The 13623-nt window shown below is 59.0% G+C and overlaps 2 protein-coding genes across 2 annotated transcripts; both read left to right on the top strand.

The window, feature by feature from the left end:
- The first annotated feature begins 6393 nt into the window (after positions 1 to 6393).
- On the top strand, positions 6394 to 7713 carry LOC128783493 (hemoglobin subunit beta-like). Its single transcript, XM_053934237.1, has 3 exons — positions 6394 to 6594; positions 6682 to 6904; positions 7531 to 7713. The coding sequence occupies exons 1-3, from the start codon at positions 6503 to 6505 to the stop codon at positions 7657 to 7659; spliced, it is 444 nt and encodes a 147-aa protein (XP_053790212.1). The 5' UTR covers positions 6394 to 6502; the 3' UTR covers positions 7660 to 7713.
- Positions 7714 to 10420: 2707 nt separating this feature from the next.
- On the top strand, positions 10421 to 11962 carry LOC128783492 (hemoglobin subunit beta). Its single transcript, XM_053934236.1, has 3 exons — positions 10421 to 10715; positions 10822 to 11044; positions 11731 to 11962. Exons 1-3 carry the CDS (start codon positions 10624 to 10626, stop codon positions 11857 to 11859), a joined length of 444 nt encoding a protein of 147 aa, XP_053790211.1. The 5' UTR covers positions 10421 to 10623; the 3' UTR covers positions 11860 to 11962.
- The last annotated feature ends 1661 nt before the right edge of the window (positions 11963 to 13623 follow it).

Here is a 13623-nt window from a genome sequence, read left to right on the forward strand (position 1 = left end):
CTGGTCCTGGTCCTGGTCCTGACCTGACCCTGGTCCTGGTCCTGGTCCTGACCCTGAACCCTGGTCCTGGTCCTGGTCCTGGTCCTGGTCCTGACCTGACCCTGGTCCTGGTCCTGACCCTGAACCCTGGTCCTGGTCCTGGTCCTGGTCCTGGTCCTGACCCTGCTCTCAGAGCTCCCTTTCTGCCTGGCTGTGTGAAGAGGAGCCCCAGACAGAAGCGTGCCCTGGCCTGGGGTGTAAGGGGGTCTGTGGGACGTGCCCTGAGCCCACCCCAGCTCAGCTGTTGTTTGGGGCTCCCTGGCTCTGCCCAGTGCTGGTGCTGGGCAGAGCTGGGCAGAAGGAGTGATGGAGCTCAGGCCAGTCCCCCACTCACTCACAGCCCTGGGACCCCTGAGGTGCCGGGAGGAGCCCGTGGTCTCTGTCTGGGCCATGGGAGAGGCTCTGCCAAGGGCTGCCCCAAGGACCAGGTCCAGTGCCTCACCTGGGGCAGGGGGGAGCTTCCCTCCAGCCCCAAACAACCCCTCAGCCTCTGCAGAGGGAGCTCCCCCGGTTCCACCCCATCTTCAGAGCCCCTTTTGCTACTTGAATAAGAGCCCGGTGGCAGGTTGGGGTCAGATGTGGAGTCAGGGCAGGTCTGCCCTCCCAAAACCAGCCCCAACACGAGAACAGGTCTGGCTCTGTCCATTGCCAGCTTTAAAGGCTGGAAAGGCAGAACAAGACCCATAAAACATGTCCTGACCCAGCTGGTGCCATGCCATGAGGACAAAAGGCCTTGCCTGACCTGGAGCCATCCTGGCACACAGAAAACCTTTTGTTACCAAGTGCCCCAGGACTGGGAGGTCCAGGACAGCTCTCGTGGCTCCCAGACAAGCTGGGGCTTTTTGTGGAGGTCTGTGAGGAAGGGAACCTTCTGCAAGGCAGCGAGAGGCAGAGCCAGCTCGGCCTGTGGCAGCTGCAGTGCTGGGAGCACTGGTGAGACCCCTGGGAGCTCACCTGGCCTGGCACAAAGGCTGCTGGAGCCTGCTGAGGGACAGCAAGGGACAGCAAGGGACAGCAAGGGACAGCAAGGCCCTTCTCTGAGGGGTCTGGGGCTACCTGGTGAGGGGTACCTGCTCTGCACCCCCTGCAGCCAGCACACCCAGCCAGGCGTCCTTCAGCTGCTTTTCCTGCAGCAGGGCTTGGCTCAGCATGTCCATGGAGCCCTGGGCTCCCACAGGACCCATGGGGAACGGGAGCTCTGGAGATGGGGGAGCAGCCCCACGGCTACAGGAGCAGAGGAGGAGCTGAAGATTCCTGTCCCATCCTCCTGGTCTGTGTGAATCCTGCCTGGGGGCACCCGGCAGGGATGAAGGAGACCCTGAACCCCCGTCCTGGAACAGCTCTCACCTGCCCTGAGAGGAAAACAGGATAGGAAAATTCAGTGTACCCCATGGGCAGGAGGGGAGAAGCTCCAGGGAGAGCTCAGAGCCCCTGGCAGGGCCTGAAGGGGCTCCAGGAGAGCTGCAGAGGGACTGGGGACAAGGCCTGGAGGGACAGGAGCCAGGGAATGGCTCCCAGTGCCAGAGGGCAGGGCTGGATGGGAGATTGGGAATTGGGAATTGTTCCCTGGCAGGGTGGGCAGGGGCTGGGATGGAATTGCCAGAGCAGCTGGGGCTGCCCCTGGATCCCTGGCAGTGCCCAAGGCCAGCTTGGACACTGGGGCTGGAGCAGCCTGGCACAGTGGGAGGTGTCCCTGCCATGGCAGGGGTGGGAATGGGTGGGATTTAGGGTCCCTCCCAACCCAAACCAGTCTGGCATTCCATAGCAGAGCTGCACCTGGTGAGGTGCTGTGTGGATGGAGATCTGTCTGTCCGTCTGTCCAGCCCCTGTGCTGACCCTGCCCATTCCCAAGCAGCCCGGGCCGGGCTTATCTGGGGCTGCAGCCCGGGGCTATCGGGACCGGCTCTGGGGAGGGGCTCTGGGCTGCCCGGGCCGATACGGGGGAGCTGGGCCCGGCCCGGGCGGGGGTCCCAGCTGATAGCCCGGGATGGGCCAGCAGCCCGAGCCCGGGGGCCAGCACAGCTCCATGGTGGGCACGGGGCTGGGCTGGGCCACGGGCACAGTCTGGCTCCCTCGGCCCTCCCTTCGCAGCCCACGCACCGTGTCCCTCCCTCAGTGTCCCCTCAGTGTCCCCTCAGTGTCCCCTCAGTGTCCCCTGCAGCCCGGGTCCCTCCTGTGTTGAGGGATGGAGCCCAGCAAGGCCAGGGCAGAGCAAACCTCCAGGAAAACCTCTGCCCTCAGCGAGCCTGTCCTGAGGCAGCCTGCCTGCAGTGAGGATCTGCTTTCACCCATGTCTCGATGGTTTTGCCCGAGTTCTTGCACTGAGGGATAACTCCGAAGCAGATTCACTCAAATTTAGCTTTCCCCCAGACATCCTGGCCCTTAGGCCTCACCTTGTGCCTCTCACCTGTCACCTGTCACCGTCACCACCCTCTGGAGCAGCTCTGGACCCTCGAGCCCGTGGCACTGGGGTGGCTCCAGTGCCACATCCTGCTAGGTGCCTTTGCAGGGACACAGGGACAGGGACGGACAGACAGGGTCAGGGCAGGTCTGCTGTGCCCAGCAGGTTCTTGGGCATTTCTGCTGCATCCAGCCCCCAGCAGGGTCACCAGGACGCACATTCCAGACCCAGGAGATTTCCTATAAAATTAAAGCAATCCCATGAAAGGTTCCAAGTAAATTAAAACACGTTTGTATGAGAAGTGAGGCACACGTTGGGATTCCTGGGGTGGTCCTGTGCAGGGCCAGAAGCTGGACACAACGATCCTTGTAGGTCCTTTTTCAGGAGGAATTTCCCCATGGAAAGGCTGCTCAGGCCTTGGCAGGGGCTGCCCAGGGAGCTTTGCAGTGCCCATCCCTGCAGGTGTCCCCTGGAGGTGGCACTCAGAGCTCTGGGCTGGGGACAAGGTGGGCACGGGGCACAGCTGGGACTGCATGGGCTGGGAGGGCTTTTCCAGCCCCAGGGATCTGGGGATTCTGTCCCTTTCAGCTCAGGATATCCCATGTTTCTATAATTATAGAAATTACATGGCATGAAGGTCAAGCTGGAGCAGTCAGAGCAAGGGGTGCTCCACACCTCTTGGAGTCAGACCTAAAAGATTCCAAGGGTTAAATCTGGATCCTGAAATGAGAGAACTTTGTTAGGGGCAGAGAGGAATTCATTTAACCTCCACTGCATTTTCCCTGGTTGTTACAGCAGAGAAACAAATAGAATGTCTTTGTGCTGAGAGCAGAGTGCCTGGGGCTGAAGGAGACATCTCCTGGTGGGGATGGCATCCCGCTCTGCTCTGCAATTCCAGCCTGCCTGGGGTCTCCACTCTGGAGCCCCCACACCTCTGCTGCCTGTGGTGTTTCCCAGTATCCCTCTCCCTTCTCAGGAAAAAAAATGCATTTCCAGAAATTCTTTTCCACCGTGTTCAGGCAAGAACCAATCCCAGCCAGGGGCAGTTGTGCAACTTGTGCTGAGTCAGACACACTCATTCTGTATTTCCCTGGATTCATCACTGACCCATCCTGCATGGGCTTCGAGCACCTGCTCTGCCCCTTTCCCTAAAGTCTGGCAGCATCTGGCTTTGCTCTGCTGCCCTGGGCACCCTGTGCCAGGGCCTGCCCACCCTGCCAGGGAGCAATTCCTAATTCCCAAGATCCCATCCATCGCTGCCCTCTGGACACATTCCCTGTGTCCTGTCCCTCCAGCCCTTGTCCCCAGCCCCTCTCAATTTTCCAGGGGTTCCTGATATCCCCTGCTGCCCCGAGCTCCATTCTGAAGCCAGCCCTTACTGGGAGCCTGCAGCAGCAGTGGTGGGAAATCACCTCTGCCCTCCAAGCCAGTCCAGAGTGGCCACAGCCAAACGGGCCAGTGGCCCTGTGGGGCAGGATGGGCTGGAGCTGGTGTGAACATTTACAGAGTGGCTGCAAAAGGCCATTGCCATGACAGACAGTCCCCAGGCACAGGAACAAGACCCTAATCCGATTAAGTGGCTGATTCACCTGCTGTTATTCCTTTGCTGTTGTGCCCATCTGAAGGGATTTAGAGGTTAAAGAGCTGCTGTGGGGATAAAACCAGCCATTAGAGGGATCAGTGCAGGAGAGCAGCATGGAGTGGGCCTGTCTGAATGGAAATTACTTCGGCCTCTCTTCCTCCTGTTTCCTCTGCCTTCCTCCTTCCCCTCAGCTCTTTATGGCCATCATTACATCCATGAAAAGTCACCTTGCTCCCACACCAGTAAAGCCAGGCCCTGATGGGTCACAGGTGGGTCCAGGCCTGCAGGCTTCTCACCACAAGCCGTGTCTCTGCCTGTTTCAACAGGCTTCAGAAACCCAGCATTTATTAACCACATTTAAAAAATAATATTAATGCTGCAGCCAAGACTCCCCTCCAGCCTCTGTGTTTGACGTTGTCCTGCCTGTCCCAGGCTCACCCTCCTGCTGCCCCTCCCTGAGCTTTTCCCTGCTGCTGGTTCAGATGCAGCAGAAAAGCATCATTATCTTTTCCCTTTTAAAGCTTGGCCTTGCAGAGCTGAAAATGAATCTCCTATCAGAGACGAGGCGAGTGCATTGCTAAGAACAGACGCAGATGCAGCCTGGGTTTTAATTTCAATGCCAGGGAATTCAGGCTGCAGAGAAGTAATAAATGCAGAGGCCACCGAGGCCATTTATTGTCATCCCCAGCTGGGCGAGCAGCTGCTGGCTCAGGGATGGGAATGCCTGCCTGGAAATTCAGGGCTGCACGTATCCCATCGCACTCCTGGAGCTGTGTAGGGTGAATTTGGACAACTTCTGGAGTCCCCAGATCTCCTGAGCAGCACGGGCGTGTCGTGTGTGGGCTGTGCAGGTGAGGAGCTCGGGCCTGCCGATACCTTTATCTGCCCCACACAGCCCCACTGCCCGGGCTATCAGAGCCTGCCTGGGGCTGCTCAAAGGGCCTCTCCCACGGCCCCAGAATGGAAAAAAATAATAATGTCCCACAGACCCTGTGATGAGGAGTTACAGCGTGACTGCAGATGTGAATGGCCAAGGGGATCACGGTGATGGGCCCGTGCCACTGTGTCTCCAGTGAGATCACACAATGCCAGCCTGGTGCAGCTTGGGAGGGACCTTAAACCTCACCAGTGCCACCCCTGCCATGGGGACACCTCCCACTGCCCCAGGCTGCTCCAGCCCCAGTGTCCAACCTGGCCTTGGGCACTGCCAGGGATCCAGGGGCAGCCCCAGCTGCTCTGGCAATTCCATCCCAGCCCCTGCCCACCCTGCCAGGGAACAATTCCCAATTCCCAATCTCCCATCCAGCCCTGCCCTCTGGCACTGGGAAGCCATTTCCTCTTGTCTTATTTCTGGCCCCCATGTAAGAAGTCCCTCTCCAGCCTTCCCAGATCAATGGACCAGTATCAGTCTGTAACTGGAAGATTTCGGAGGTCTGGATGAGACTTCTTAAACCGCCCAGAGCCAGACCCAAAGCCTCAGGTTCGATGAGTCCAGGAATAGTTTGGGTTGGATAATCTCCCAGTTCCAGCTCCCTGCACTGGGCAGGGACACATTCTACCAGAGCAGTGCTCCAAGCCCCATCCTGCCTGGCCTGGAACAATTCCATGTCCCTGGTTGTGTCTGGATGCCTGACACCTCCAGCGTCCTGGCTTTGCCTTTCTGAGCACAGGGACACAGCTGCACTGGAGGCCTGGAAACCAGGAAAGCACCTGTGCAGGTGCCAGCCAGAGTCAGACAAAAGCCTGTAGCCAGACCTCGGCCTGGTGGAAGTGGATGCTGCTGATGGGGCTGTGACAGGGCAGGGTCCTGCTGTCCTTGTGCAAGGCCTTCATTCCCAGCAGGGAAAGACCCGTGAAGGGCTCACACCGGACACACGTGGGCAGAGCGGAGGAGCCTGTTCACAGCTGCAGCCCACCCTGGCATCCCACACAGGTACCTGGAGCTGAGGAGGTGACCTCTGCTTCACCAACACCATCCCTGCAAGTGTCCCAGGCCAGGCTGGACAGGGCTTGCAGCAACCTGGGATACTGGCAGGTGTCCTTGCCATGGCAGGGGATGGAACAAAAAGAGCTTTAAAGTCCTTTCCAACCCAGACAATTCTGTGATTCTAAAGCACCTCTCTGAGGGGTCTGTGCCTGTTCAGGGAGGGGTGGAATGTCCATGCCTGTGATGAACAGGCAGCCAGGGCTGAAGGAGAGAGAGATAAGAGGGTCCTGTGTCCTGGCCTGGCCAGTTAAGGGACTCACAGGGCTTTTCTTGATGACCACACCTCACTGCAGAGTGACCACAGCACGGGGACCCCCGGCGGGGACCCCCGCCCGCCCCAGCCAATGGCCCCGCTGGAGGGGCCGGGCAGGGGCTGGCCCAGGGGATAAAACCCGGCCCAGGCTCTGGGCTCAGCTCAGCTCCGTGCCCTCCTGCAGCCCAGCAGAGCCTCGGCATCGTTCAGGGAAGCTTGGGCAACCCCTCTGCCGACACCATGGTGCACTGGACAGCCGAGGAGAAGCAGCTCATCACCGGCCTCTGGGGCAAGGTCAACGTGGAGGAGTGCGGCGCCGAGGCCCTGGCCAGGTGGGTGCAGCTCCAGGGCCTGCCCGTGGCACCTGCGGGGGAAAGCGCTGCCCTCAGGGAGCTCTCACTGTCTCTGTCTCTCCCCAGGCTGCTGATCGTCTACCCCTGGACCCAGAGGTTCTTCTCTGACTTCGGGAACCTGTCCAGCCCCACGGCCATCATCGGCAACCCCAAGGTGCGTGCCCACGGCAAGAAAGTGCTCACCTCCTTCGGGGAAGCCATCAAGAACCTGGACAACCTCAAGGGCACCTACTCCAAGCTGTCCGAGCTGCACTGCGACAAGCTGCACGTGGACCCCGAGAACTTCAGGGTGAGCTGTCCTTGGAGCTTTACCCTCTGCCCCTTCTTCCTCAGAGCATCTCAGTGCCTGGGGGATTTCCAACGGGCATCAGCAACTTGTATTTGAGTTACCAAACAGGACATGGCTGACTGGAGTGGGAGCTGGGGGACAGGCCAAGGCTGGGAATTCAATAATGCAGGGCAACACTAGGCTCTGGGTTGCAAGGACAAAGCTGGTGACAAACATAAGGAGATTCTCTAAAAGTCTGGGGGCTTGTGCAGGCATGGCTGGAGAAAAGGAGCAGGATGTTTGCCTCTGCTTCAGCCTCTGTTTAAGCCTGGCTTTGGGGATGTAGAAGGTGGACCTCTCACTGACCCTGAGCTGAAGTAGGTGTGGGATTTCACAGCAGAAAAAGGAAAGGCAGAAAAATGCCTAGCAGCTGGAAAATGTGAGAGGGAGCAGAGATGGGGCAGGTGGGCACTCAAGCCCACGGCCAGCACGGGGCTCTTGTCCTGCAGCTGGCAGCCCTTCCCTGGGCCACAGCCCCAGCGCCCACTGGGGAGCTGGGGTCCCTGGTCCCGGGGTGCTGTGCAGGGCACAGAGGGGGTGCCCAGCACTCTGCTGACCTGATTTCCCTCTTGCCTTCCCCTCTGCAGCTCCTGGGTGACATCCTGGTCATCGTCCTGGCCGCCCACTTCACCAAGGACTTCACCCCTGCCTGCCAAGCCACGTGGCAGAAGCTGGTCGGGCTGGTGGCCCACGCCCTGGCCCGCAAGTACCACTGAGGCCTCGGGAGGCACCTGTGTCTGTAATGGGCAATAAAAACCGCCTTTCCTGAATTCTTGGTGTTCTGTGTCTCTGTGGCTGCCTGTGGGCCCTGGGCCTCTCCTGCTGGGATATTTGCAAGGATATAAATTCGTAGAGATTCACTGATTAGGCAGAAATTTACTCCTCCATAGTTTGCTGCTGATGTATTAAGTTGATCAAAAGCATTTTCTGCATCAGTGATGAAAACTGGTGCATCTTGGTCAGAGTTTGATATCTGAAATGTGTGAGATCCCAAGAGCAGGGGATGAAGGCAGCTCTCACACAGGATGGGTTAGAGCCTTTTTTTACTCATTTTGGCTTAATGGAAGCACATCTTTTCACTGGAGTTGAAAGATTCTATGTAAGCATCTTAGTTTCAGCAATGTTTTTCCAGGAACAGCCTAAAAAGCAACAAGGAGAGACATGCTGGTGTCTCAGAATGATGAAACCCTTGTTTTGCATGATTTAGGAACAAATATTCTGCCTTTCTCCTGATAGAGCAGGGATGTGCACTTCACCCTTCTGTCCTGCACAGCCAGGCAGGCAAAGGCCCAGCCCTGCCAGCAGCACCGAGGGGCTGGGGGAAAAGGATTAGGGGAAAAAAGCCCAAAATATGAATCCAGCTCCCCTGCAGCACAGCTTCTCCTTTCACCCAGCAAAGGGCATTTCAGCAGGACTGCAGGAGGTGAGAGCACTCTCCACGTCCTGTTCCAGCCCAGAGCCATGGAACTTTCCAGCACACAAGGCTGGATGGGGGGTGCAGCCAGCAGCACCCCAGGCCTGGGGGTGTCCAGGGCTGGGTGAGCACCCAGGGCAGTGGCTGGGGACCTCAGCAGGGACTTTCCATCTCAATGAACGATCTCATAGTGATCATTCTGCTGCTCCTCTCCTCTGGACACGTCCCAGTGGTGACGTGGAGCACGTCCTGCTCTCTGACCAGCGCCTGGACAGTCCTGTTGTCCAGGGACAGGGACAGGGACAGGGACAGGGACAGGGACAGGGACAGGGACAAGGGTGTGGTGCCTGTGTCACAGAGCCAGCGTGTCCCACTCTCCCAGTGACAGCTGTCCCTCTCTGGGGTGACAGAGCAAAGTCACAGCTACCACCAGCCCGCCTGACCCAAAAACAGGTCAGGAGAGTACAGGAGAGCCCTGGATGCAGGATGCCCCTGGATCCCTGGCAGTGCCCAAGGCCAGGCTGGACACTGGGGCTGGAGCAGCCTGGCACAGTGGGAGGTGTCCCTGCCATGGCAGGGGTGGCACTGGGTGGGCTGTGAGGTCCCTCCCAATGCAAACCTTCTGGGATTTTAAAATAGGAGCAAAGACACCCTCGGGAGCTGCTGGCTTAGGACACGAGGCCCTGCACTCTCTGGAGGAGCGTGGAGGCTGGCCTGGCTCCAGAGCAGAGCCTGGGCACAGATGCCACTGCTGCTGATAAGGGCTCTGTAAAGCTTGGCGGGGACACTGCTGCAATCTGGGACCAGGGAACTCTGCTTGGGGCAGGAGGGCCCTCACTGGAGCTGCCTTGGCCCTCGTTGGGATGGTTTGGCTCTAAAGGGAAGGTTCTTGTCCATGGAAGGGGGCAAGTGTGTGGCCAAGACCTGGGCCAGTGGAAGGTTCCCTGCCTATGGCAGGGGGGGTGGAATGAGATGTCCTGAAGATCTCTTCCAACCTTAACCATTCCATGATCCTGTGATTCCCGGAGTTCAGAGATTTTTCCACCCACACCAAAGGGAACAGCCCTGGAAGGATGCTAGAGGGAAGGGTCCTGAGCATAGTGAAATCCATCCCAGGCTGAGAGCAGAGCTGGTTTTCTGTCTGGGGACAGCTGGGAATAAGCTGTCGGGTGTTGCTGGGCTTGCCCTGGGGAAAGGAGATCTCCCTGTGACTCTGCAGACACAAAAAGAACTAGAGAAATTGTCCCTGCTCAGCACTTAGAGATGAACATTTCCCCTCCCTGTGTCCCAGAGAGCTCCCTGAGCAGGCAGTCCCTGAGCCCCCAGATCCCCCAGCCAGGCTGCTGCCTCCAAGGCAGAAAGCAGGGGATTTTCAAGCATGCTGAGAATGAACTCTTTCTTATAAAATTGAATGGAGCAGCAGGGTGAGCCCAAGGCTGGGACTGGCTGGGCTGTGCTTGACTTTGGTTTTTGCCTGTCTCACAGGGTCCAGGACTGCTCAGAACTGCTGCAGTCCTGACCAGGCTCACCCTGCCATCCTCACAGGCACCTGGCACAGGCTTGTGTCACTGACGGTGCTGTGGACCAGTGGCCACTGCTGCAAACAGCCTCTGGGCCAGCCCAGCACAGCAGACCGCCTGCAAATTTATCCATGCCTCAATAATCTTCAAATTTAGAAGCCCTTGGAATTCTTTCTTGGATTTTAAACTCAGGTTTTTAGTTTATGTCAGCTGGGGAGTGCCCTGGGGCAGGGATGCAGCTGCTGGAGAGGCTCTGGGTGCCCAGGGAAGCTGTGGCTGCCCTGGCAGTGCCCAAGGCCAGGTTGGAGCAGCCTGGGACACTGGAAGGTGTCCCTGCCCATGGCAGGGGTGGCACTGGATGGGCTTTAAGGTGCCTCCCAGCCCAGATTGGGATTCCATGATTCCATGCAAAGCACTGTGGAGGATTCACTTGGCAGGAGGGGATGTTCCCCAGCAGGGACACAACCCTGGAGCCCCCAGCGGGCCGGCAGCTCCACCTGTGCTCAGGGCTGAGGTGATGCTTGTCCCCGCACAGACAGAGGGGGGAAAGGGCCTCTCTCCCCCTTGGACAGCTTCCAAACCCACTATCTTCCCTTGTGCAGCAGCCCCGCTCCCTCCCCAGCCCCAAGCAGTGGCTCCGTGGACTGAGATTAGGCCGAGCCGTGTATAAAAATCCCTGGGGCAGCCTCAGGAGCCACATCCTCGGCATCGTTCAGGGAAGCTTGGGCAACCCCTCTGCCGACACCATGGTGCACTGGACAGCTGAGGAGAAGCAGCTCATCACCAGCCTCTGGGGCAAGGTCAACGTCGCCGAGTGCGGCGCCGAGGCCCTGGCCAGGTGGGTGCAGCTGCAGGGCCTGCCCGTGGCACCTGCGGGGGAAACACTCCTGTCACTGGAACATCAATGTCTCTGTGTCTGTTTGTGTCCCTCCACCTCTCCCCAGGCTGCTGATCGTCTACCCCTGGACCCAGAGGTTCTTTGCCTCCTTCGGGAACCTGTCCAGCCCCACGGCTGTCACTGGCAACCCCATGGTCCGTGCCCATGGCAAGAAGGTGCTCACCTCCTTTGGGGAAGCCGTCAAGAACCTGGACAACATCAAGAAAAGTTTTGCTCAGCTGAGCAAACTCCACTGCGACAAGCTGCACGTGGACCCCGAGAACTTCAGGGTGAGCCACACTCAGCTCCAGCCTTGGCTGGGCAGAGGGGCTGGGCTCTGGAGGGGCTTCACGGGTCTCAGAGGGGCCTGGCAGTCACTGAGACCTCGAGAGAAACCCTGGGGCTGCCTGAGAGCCCGTGGAGGGTAGGGGCAGTGGAGGGGAAAGGGGAGTCATATCTGGGGGGAACAGAGAGGAGTTACGGGCTTGGGATCTGTGAGGGGAGGCAGCCAGGCAGGCCAGGTGAGCGGGCAGAAATGCACAGAGCAGTGTGTCCTGGTCAGGAGAAGCGTCCTGGAGCAGCCAGAAGAGAGGAACTGACACGGGGTTTAGAGGGAAGAGTTGGGCTTGGCTGTGAGGGACTGGCTAAACCAGAAGGGAAAAAAAGCACAGCCACTTTGGCAGGAGGGTTCTGAGCCCAGGGACGGCCAGGGTGGGAGGGATGGAAAAGGAAGGGGTTAAGTCAGTAGAAGCCGAGGGAGGACAGTGCAGAGCAGGCACAGGAAGGTGCTGGGGGAGGATCCAGCACACGCAGGGGTCCCAGGGCGTGCCAGACCCCGAGCTGTGCCGGGAGCCCGGTGTTGGGGCCAGGACAAATCTGCTCCTTGCTGTGCTGTGAGCTCCCAGAGACCGGAGGGGACAGTGGGGAGGGCTGCGGGGGCAGCACCAGCTGACAGCTTCTGCTCCCTCCCTGACAGCTCCTGGGTGACATCCTCATCGTCGTCCTGGCCGCCCACTTCGGCAAGGAATTCACCCCCGCCTGCCAGGCTGCCTGGCAGAAGATGGTCCGTGTGGTGGCCCACGCGCTGGCCCACGAGTACCACTGAGCCCCCTGGGAGCCTGCCTGCCTGGAGACACTCCTGGGGACTCTCCTCGGGTCCTGCTGGGCTCAAATCACCCAATAAACCAGCTGCTCCAGCCACCAGGAGATGTCTGGTTCTTTGTGGGAACGGGGAGGGAGGGACAGGGGCTGGGGGAGCAAAGGCTCACAAACATGGGATAACATGAGCCATGATCTTCTTCATGCAAGAAACCTGGCCAAGATGGAGATCCCAGGGGAGTGTTCAGGACAAAACCCAAATAAACACCATAAAATACAAACAGGAACACTCTGGCACTTTTTGGAGACATCAGGTGACATTGCTCGGTTTAATGTTTGAAGACTTTCACAGAGTGAGCGGAGTGGAACTGTACAAAAATGTGCAGTGGGAGAAGTGACAGGGAGGTTGGGGCCATGGCTTGTAACTTCCTGCATGTGGGGTTTTGTTGGCTTGGGTTTTTATTTAAAGTCATTGTCATTCTTAGATTAGCAAAGGTAGACTGTACCAGACACAACCCTCAAGACTTGGTTGGGTGGGACTTGGAAAAAACCTGGGACAGTGGAAGGTGTCCCTGCCCATGGCAGGGGATGGGACTGGATGAGATTTCAGGTCTGGGGTGCTGTGATCCATGAAACACCACAGTGCTGCTTGTGGAGGGAGCAGTGCCACCCCAGCCTGGCCAGGGTCCTTTGGCCGAGCCCCTCCTGCAGTGAGCAGGAACAAACACAAACGCTTTGCTCCAAGGTCATCCAGACCCCAGCAGGGCATTCCCGTGCCCCATGAGCTCCATCCCAGTCCCCTGCACCCCACTCCCACCTTCAGTGGGCACAGGAGCAGAAGAGCAGCCCCAGGACACCCAGCTGCCTCTCCCACTTCTCAGGACACCACTGATCCTCCGGCTGCTGAACCCCATGCTCAGGCACTATCAGGCTGCACATCTGTGCAGATGTTTTTTCTTCCTGGAAAGGCTGCTCAGGCCTTGGCAGGGGCTGCCCAGGGAGCTTTGCAGTGCCCATCCCTGCAGGTGTCCCCTGGAGGTGGCACTCAGAGCTCTGGGCTGGGGACAAGGTGGGCATGGGGCACAGCTGGCACTGCCTGGGCTGGGAGGGCTTTTCCAGCCCCGGGCATTTGGGGATTCTGTGGCATCCCAGTAATCCCAGTGTTCCCATCTCTCCTCGTGCCCTGTGAGCCAACAGGGAGCTGGTTTCCCTGGGTTATAACATCTCCTTTCCAGCCCTGCCTGGCCTTTGCCAGGAGGTTCTTTGAGATGGGAGCTCCGTCTTGGCTGCGAAGCCTTGCCGTGGTTTTAGCAGTGTCATCCTGAAGTTAATCAAACTCCTAAAGAGCAGGGAAAGCAAAGGGAGACCCCAAAGCCTGACAGGTCCTCCAGGGAGAGGAGAAGGAGAAACTGGTGCAGTCAGAGGGAGAACCCAGGAGCCCCAAGTCTGCATCTTCTGCCTCAGGGGCTGGCACCACCCAAGGGGCTCCAGGGCTGGCACCTTCCCCGGGGAGCTGCTGCAGAACCCGCACGGAGCCGTGCGGGGACTCTGCTTGGAGATAACGGCACCTCCAGCAGGGCTGGAAATCAGGGACGGGAGGGCGGCTGGCCAGCCAGTCCCCACTGGACCTGGGCATCTTGCCCTGGGGCCCCACCCTGATGTCGGGTCCCCTCCCCGGGTGCCAGGGCTGCGGGGCCCCCCCGGGGGCGCAGCCAATGAAGGGGTGCACAGGGGAGAGGAGGGGCCCCACGCAGGGGATAAAAGCGGGGCC

The sequence above is a fragment of the Vidua chalybeata genome, chromosome 2, assembly GCF_026979565.1.
Source record: "Vidua chalybeata isolate OUT-0048 chromosome 2, bVidCha1 merged haplotype, whole genome shotgun sequence".
Taxonomy (NCBI): Eukaryota; Metazoa; Chordata; class Aves; order Passeriformes; family Viduidae; genus Vidua; species Vidua chalybeata.

Bases quoted from the DNA above. Each gene is read 5' to 3' on its own strand.
- LOC128783493 (XM_053934237.1), top strand. From the start codon at position 6,503: ATGGTGCACTGGACAGCCGAGGAGAAGCAGCTCATCACCGGCCTCTGG. The intron at 6,595-6,681 runs GTGGGTGCAGCT...GTCTCTCCCCAG, and splicing joins GGCGCCGAGGCCCTGGCCAG to GCTGCTGATCGTCTACCCCT. The intron at 6,905-7,530 runs GTGAGCTGTCCT...TCCCCTCTGCAG, and splicing joins TGGACCCCGAGAACTTCAGG to CTCCTGGGTGACATCCTGGT.
- LOC128783492 (XM_053934236.1), top strand. From the start codon at position 10,624: ATGGTGCACTGGACAGCTGAGGAGAAGCAGCTCATCACCAGCCTCTGG. The intron at 10,716-10,821 runs GTGGGTGCAGCT...ACCTCTCCCCAG, and splicing joins GGCGCCGAGGCCCTGGCCAG to GCTGCTGATCGTCTACCCCT. The intron at 11,045-11,730 runs GTGAGCCACACT...CCTCCCTGACAG, and splicing joins TGGACCCCGAGAACTTCAGG to CTCCTGGGTGACATCCTCAT.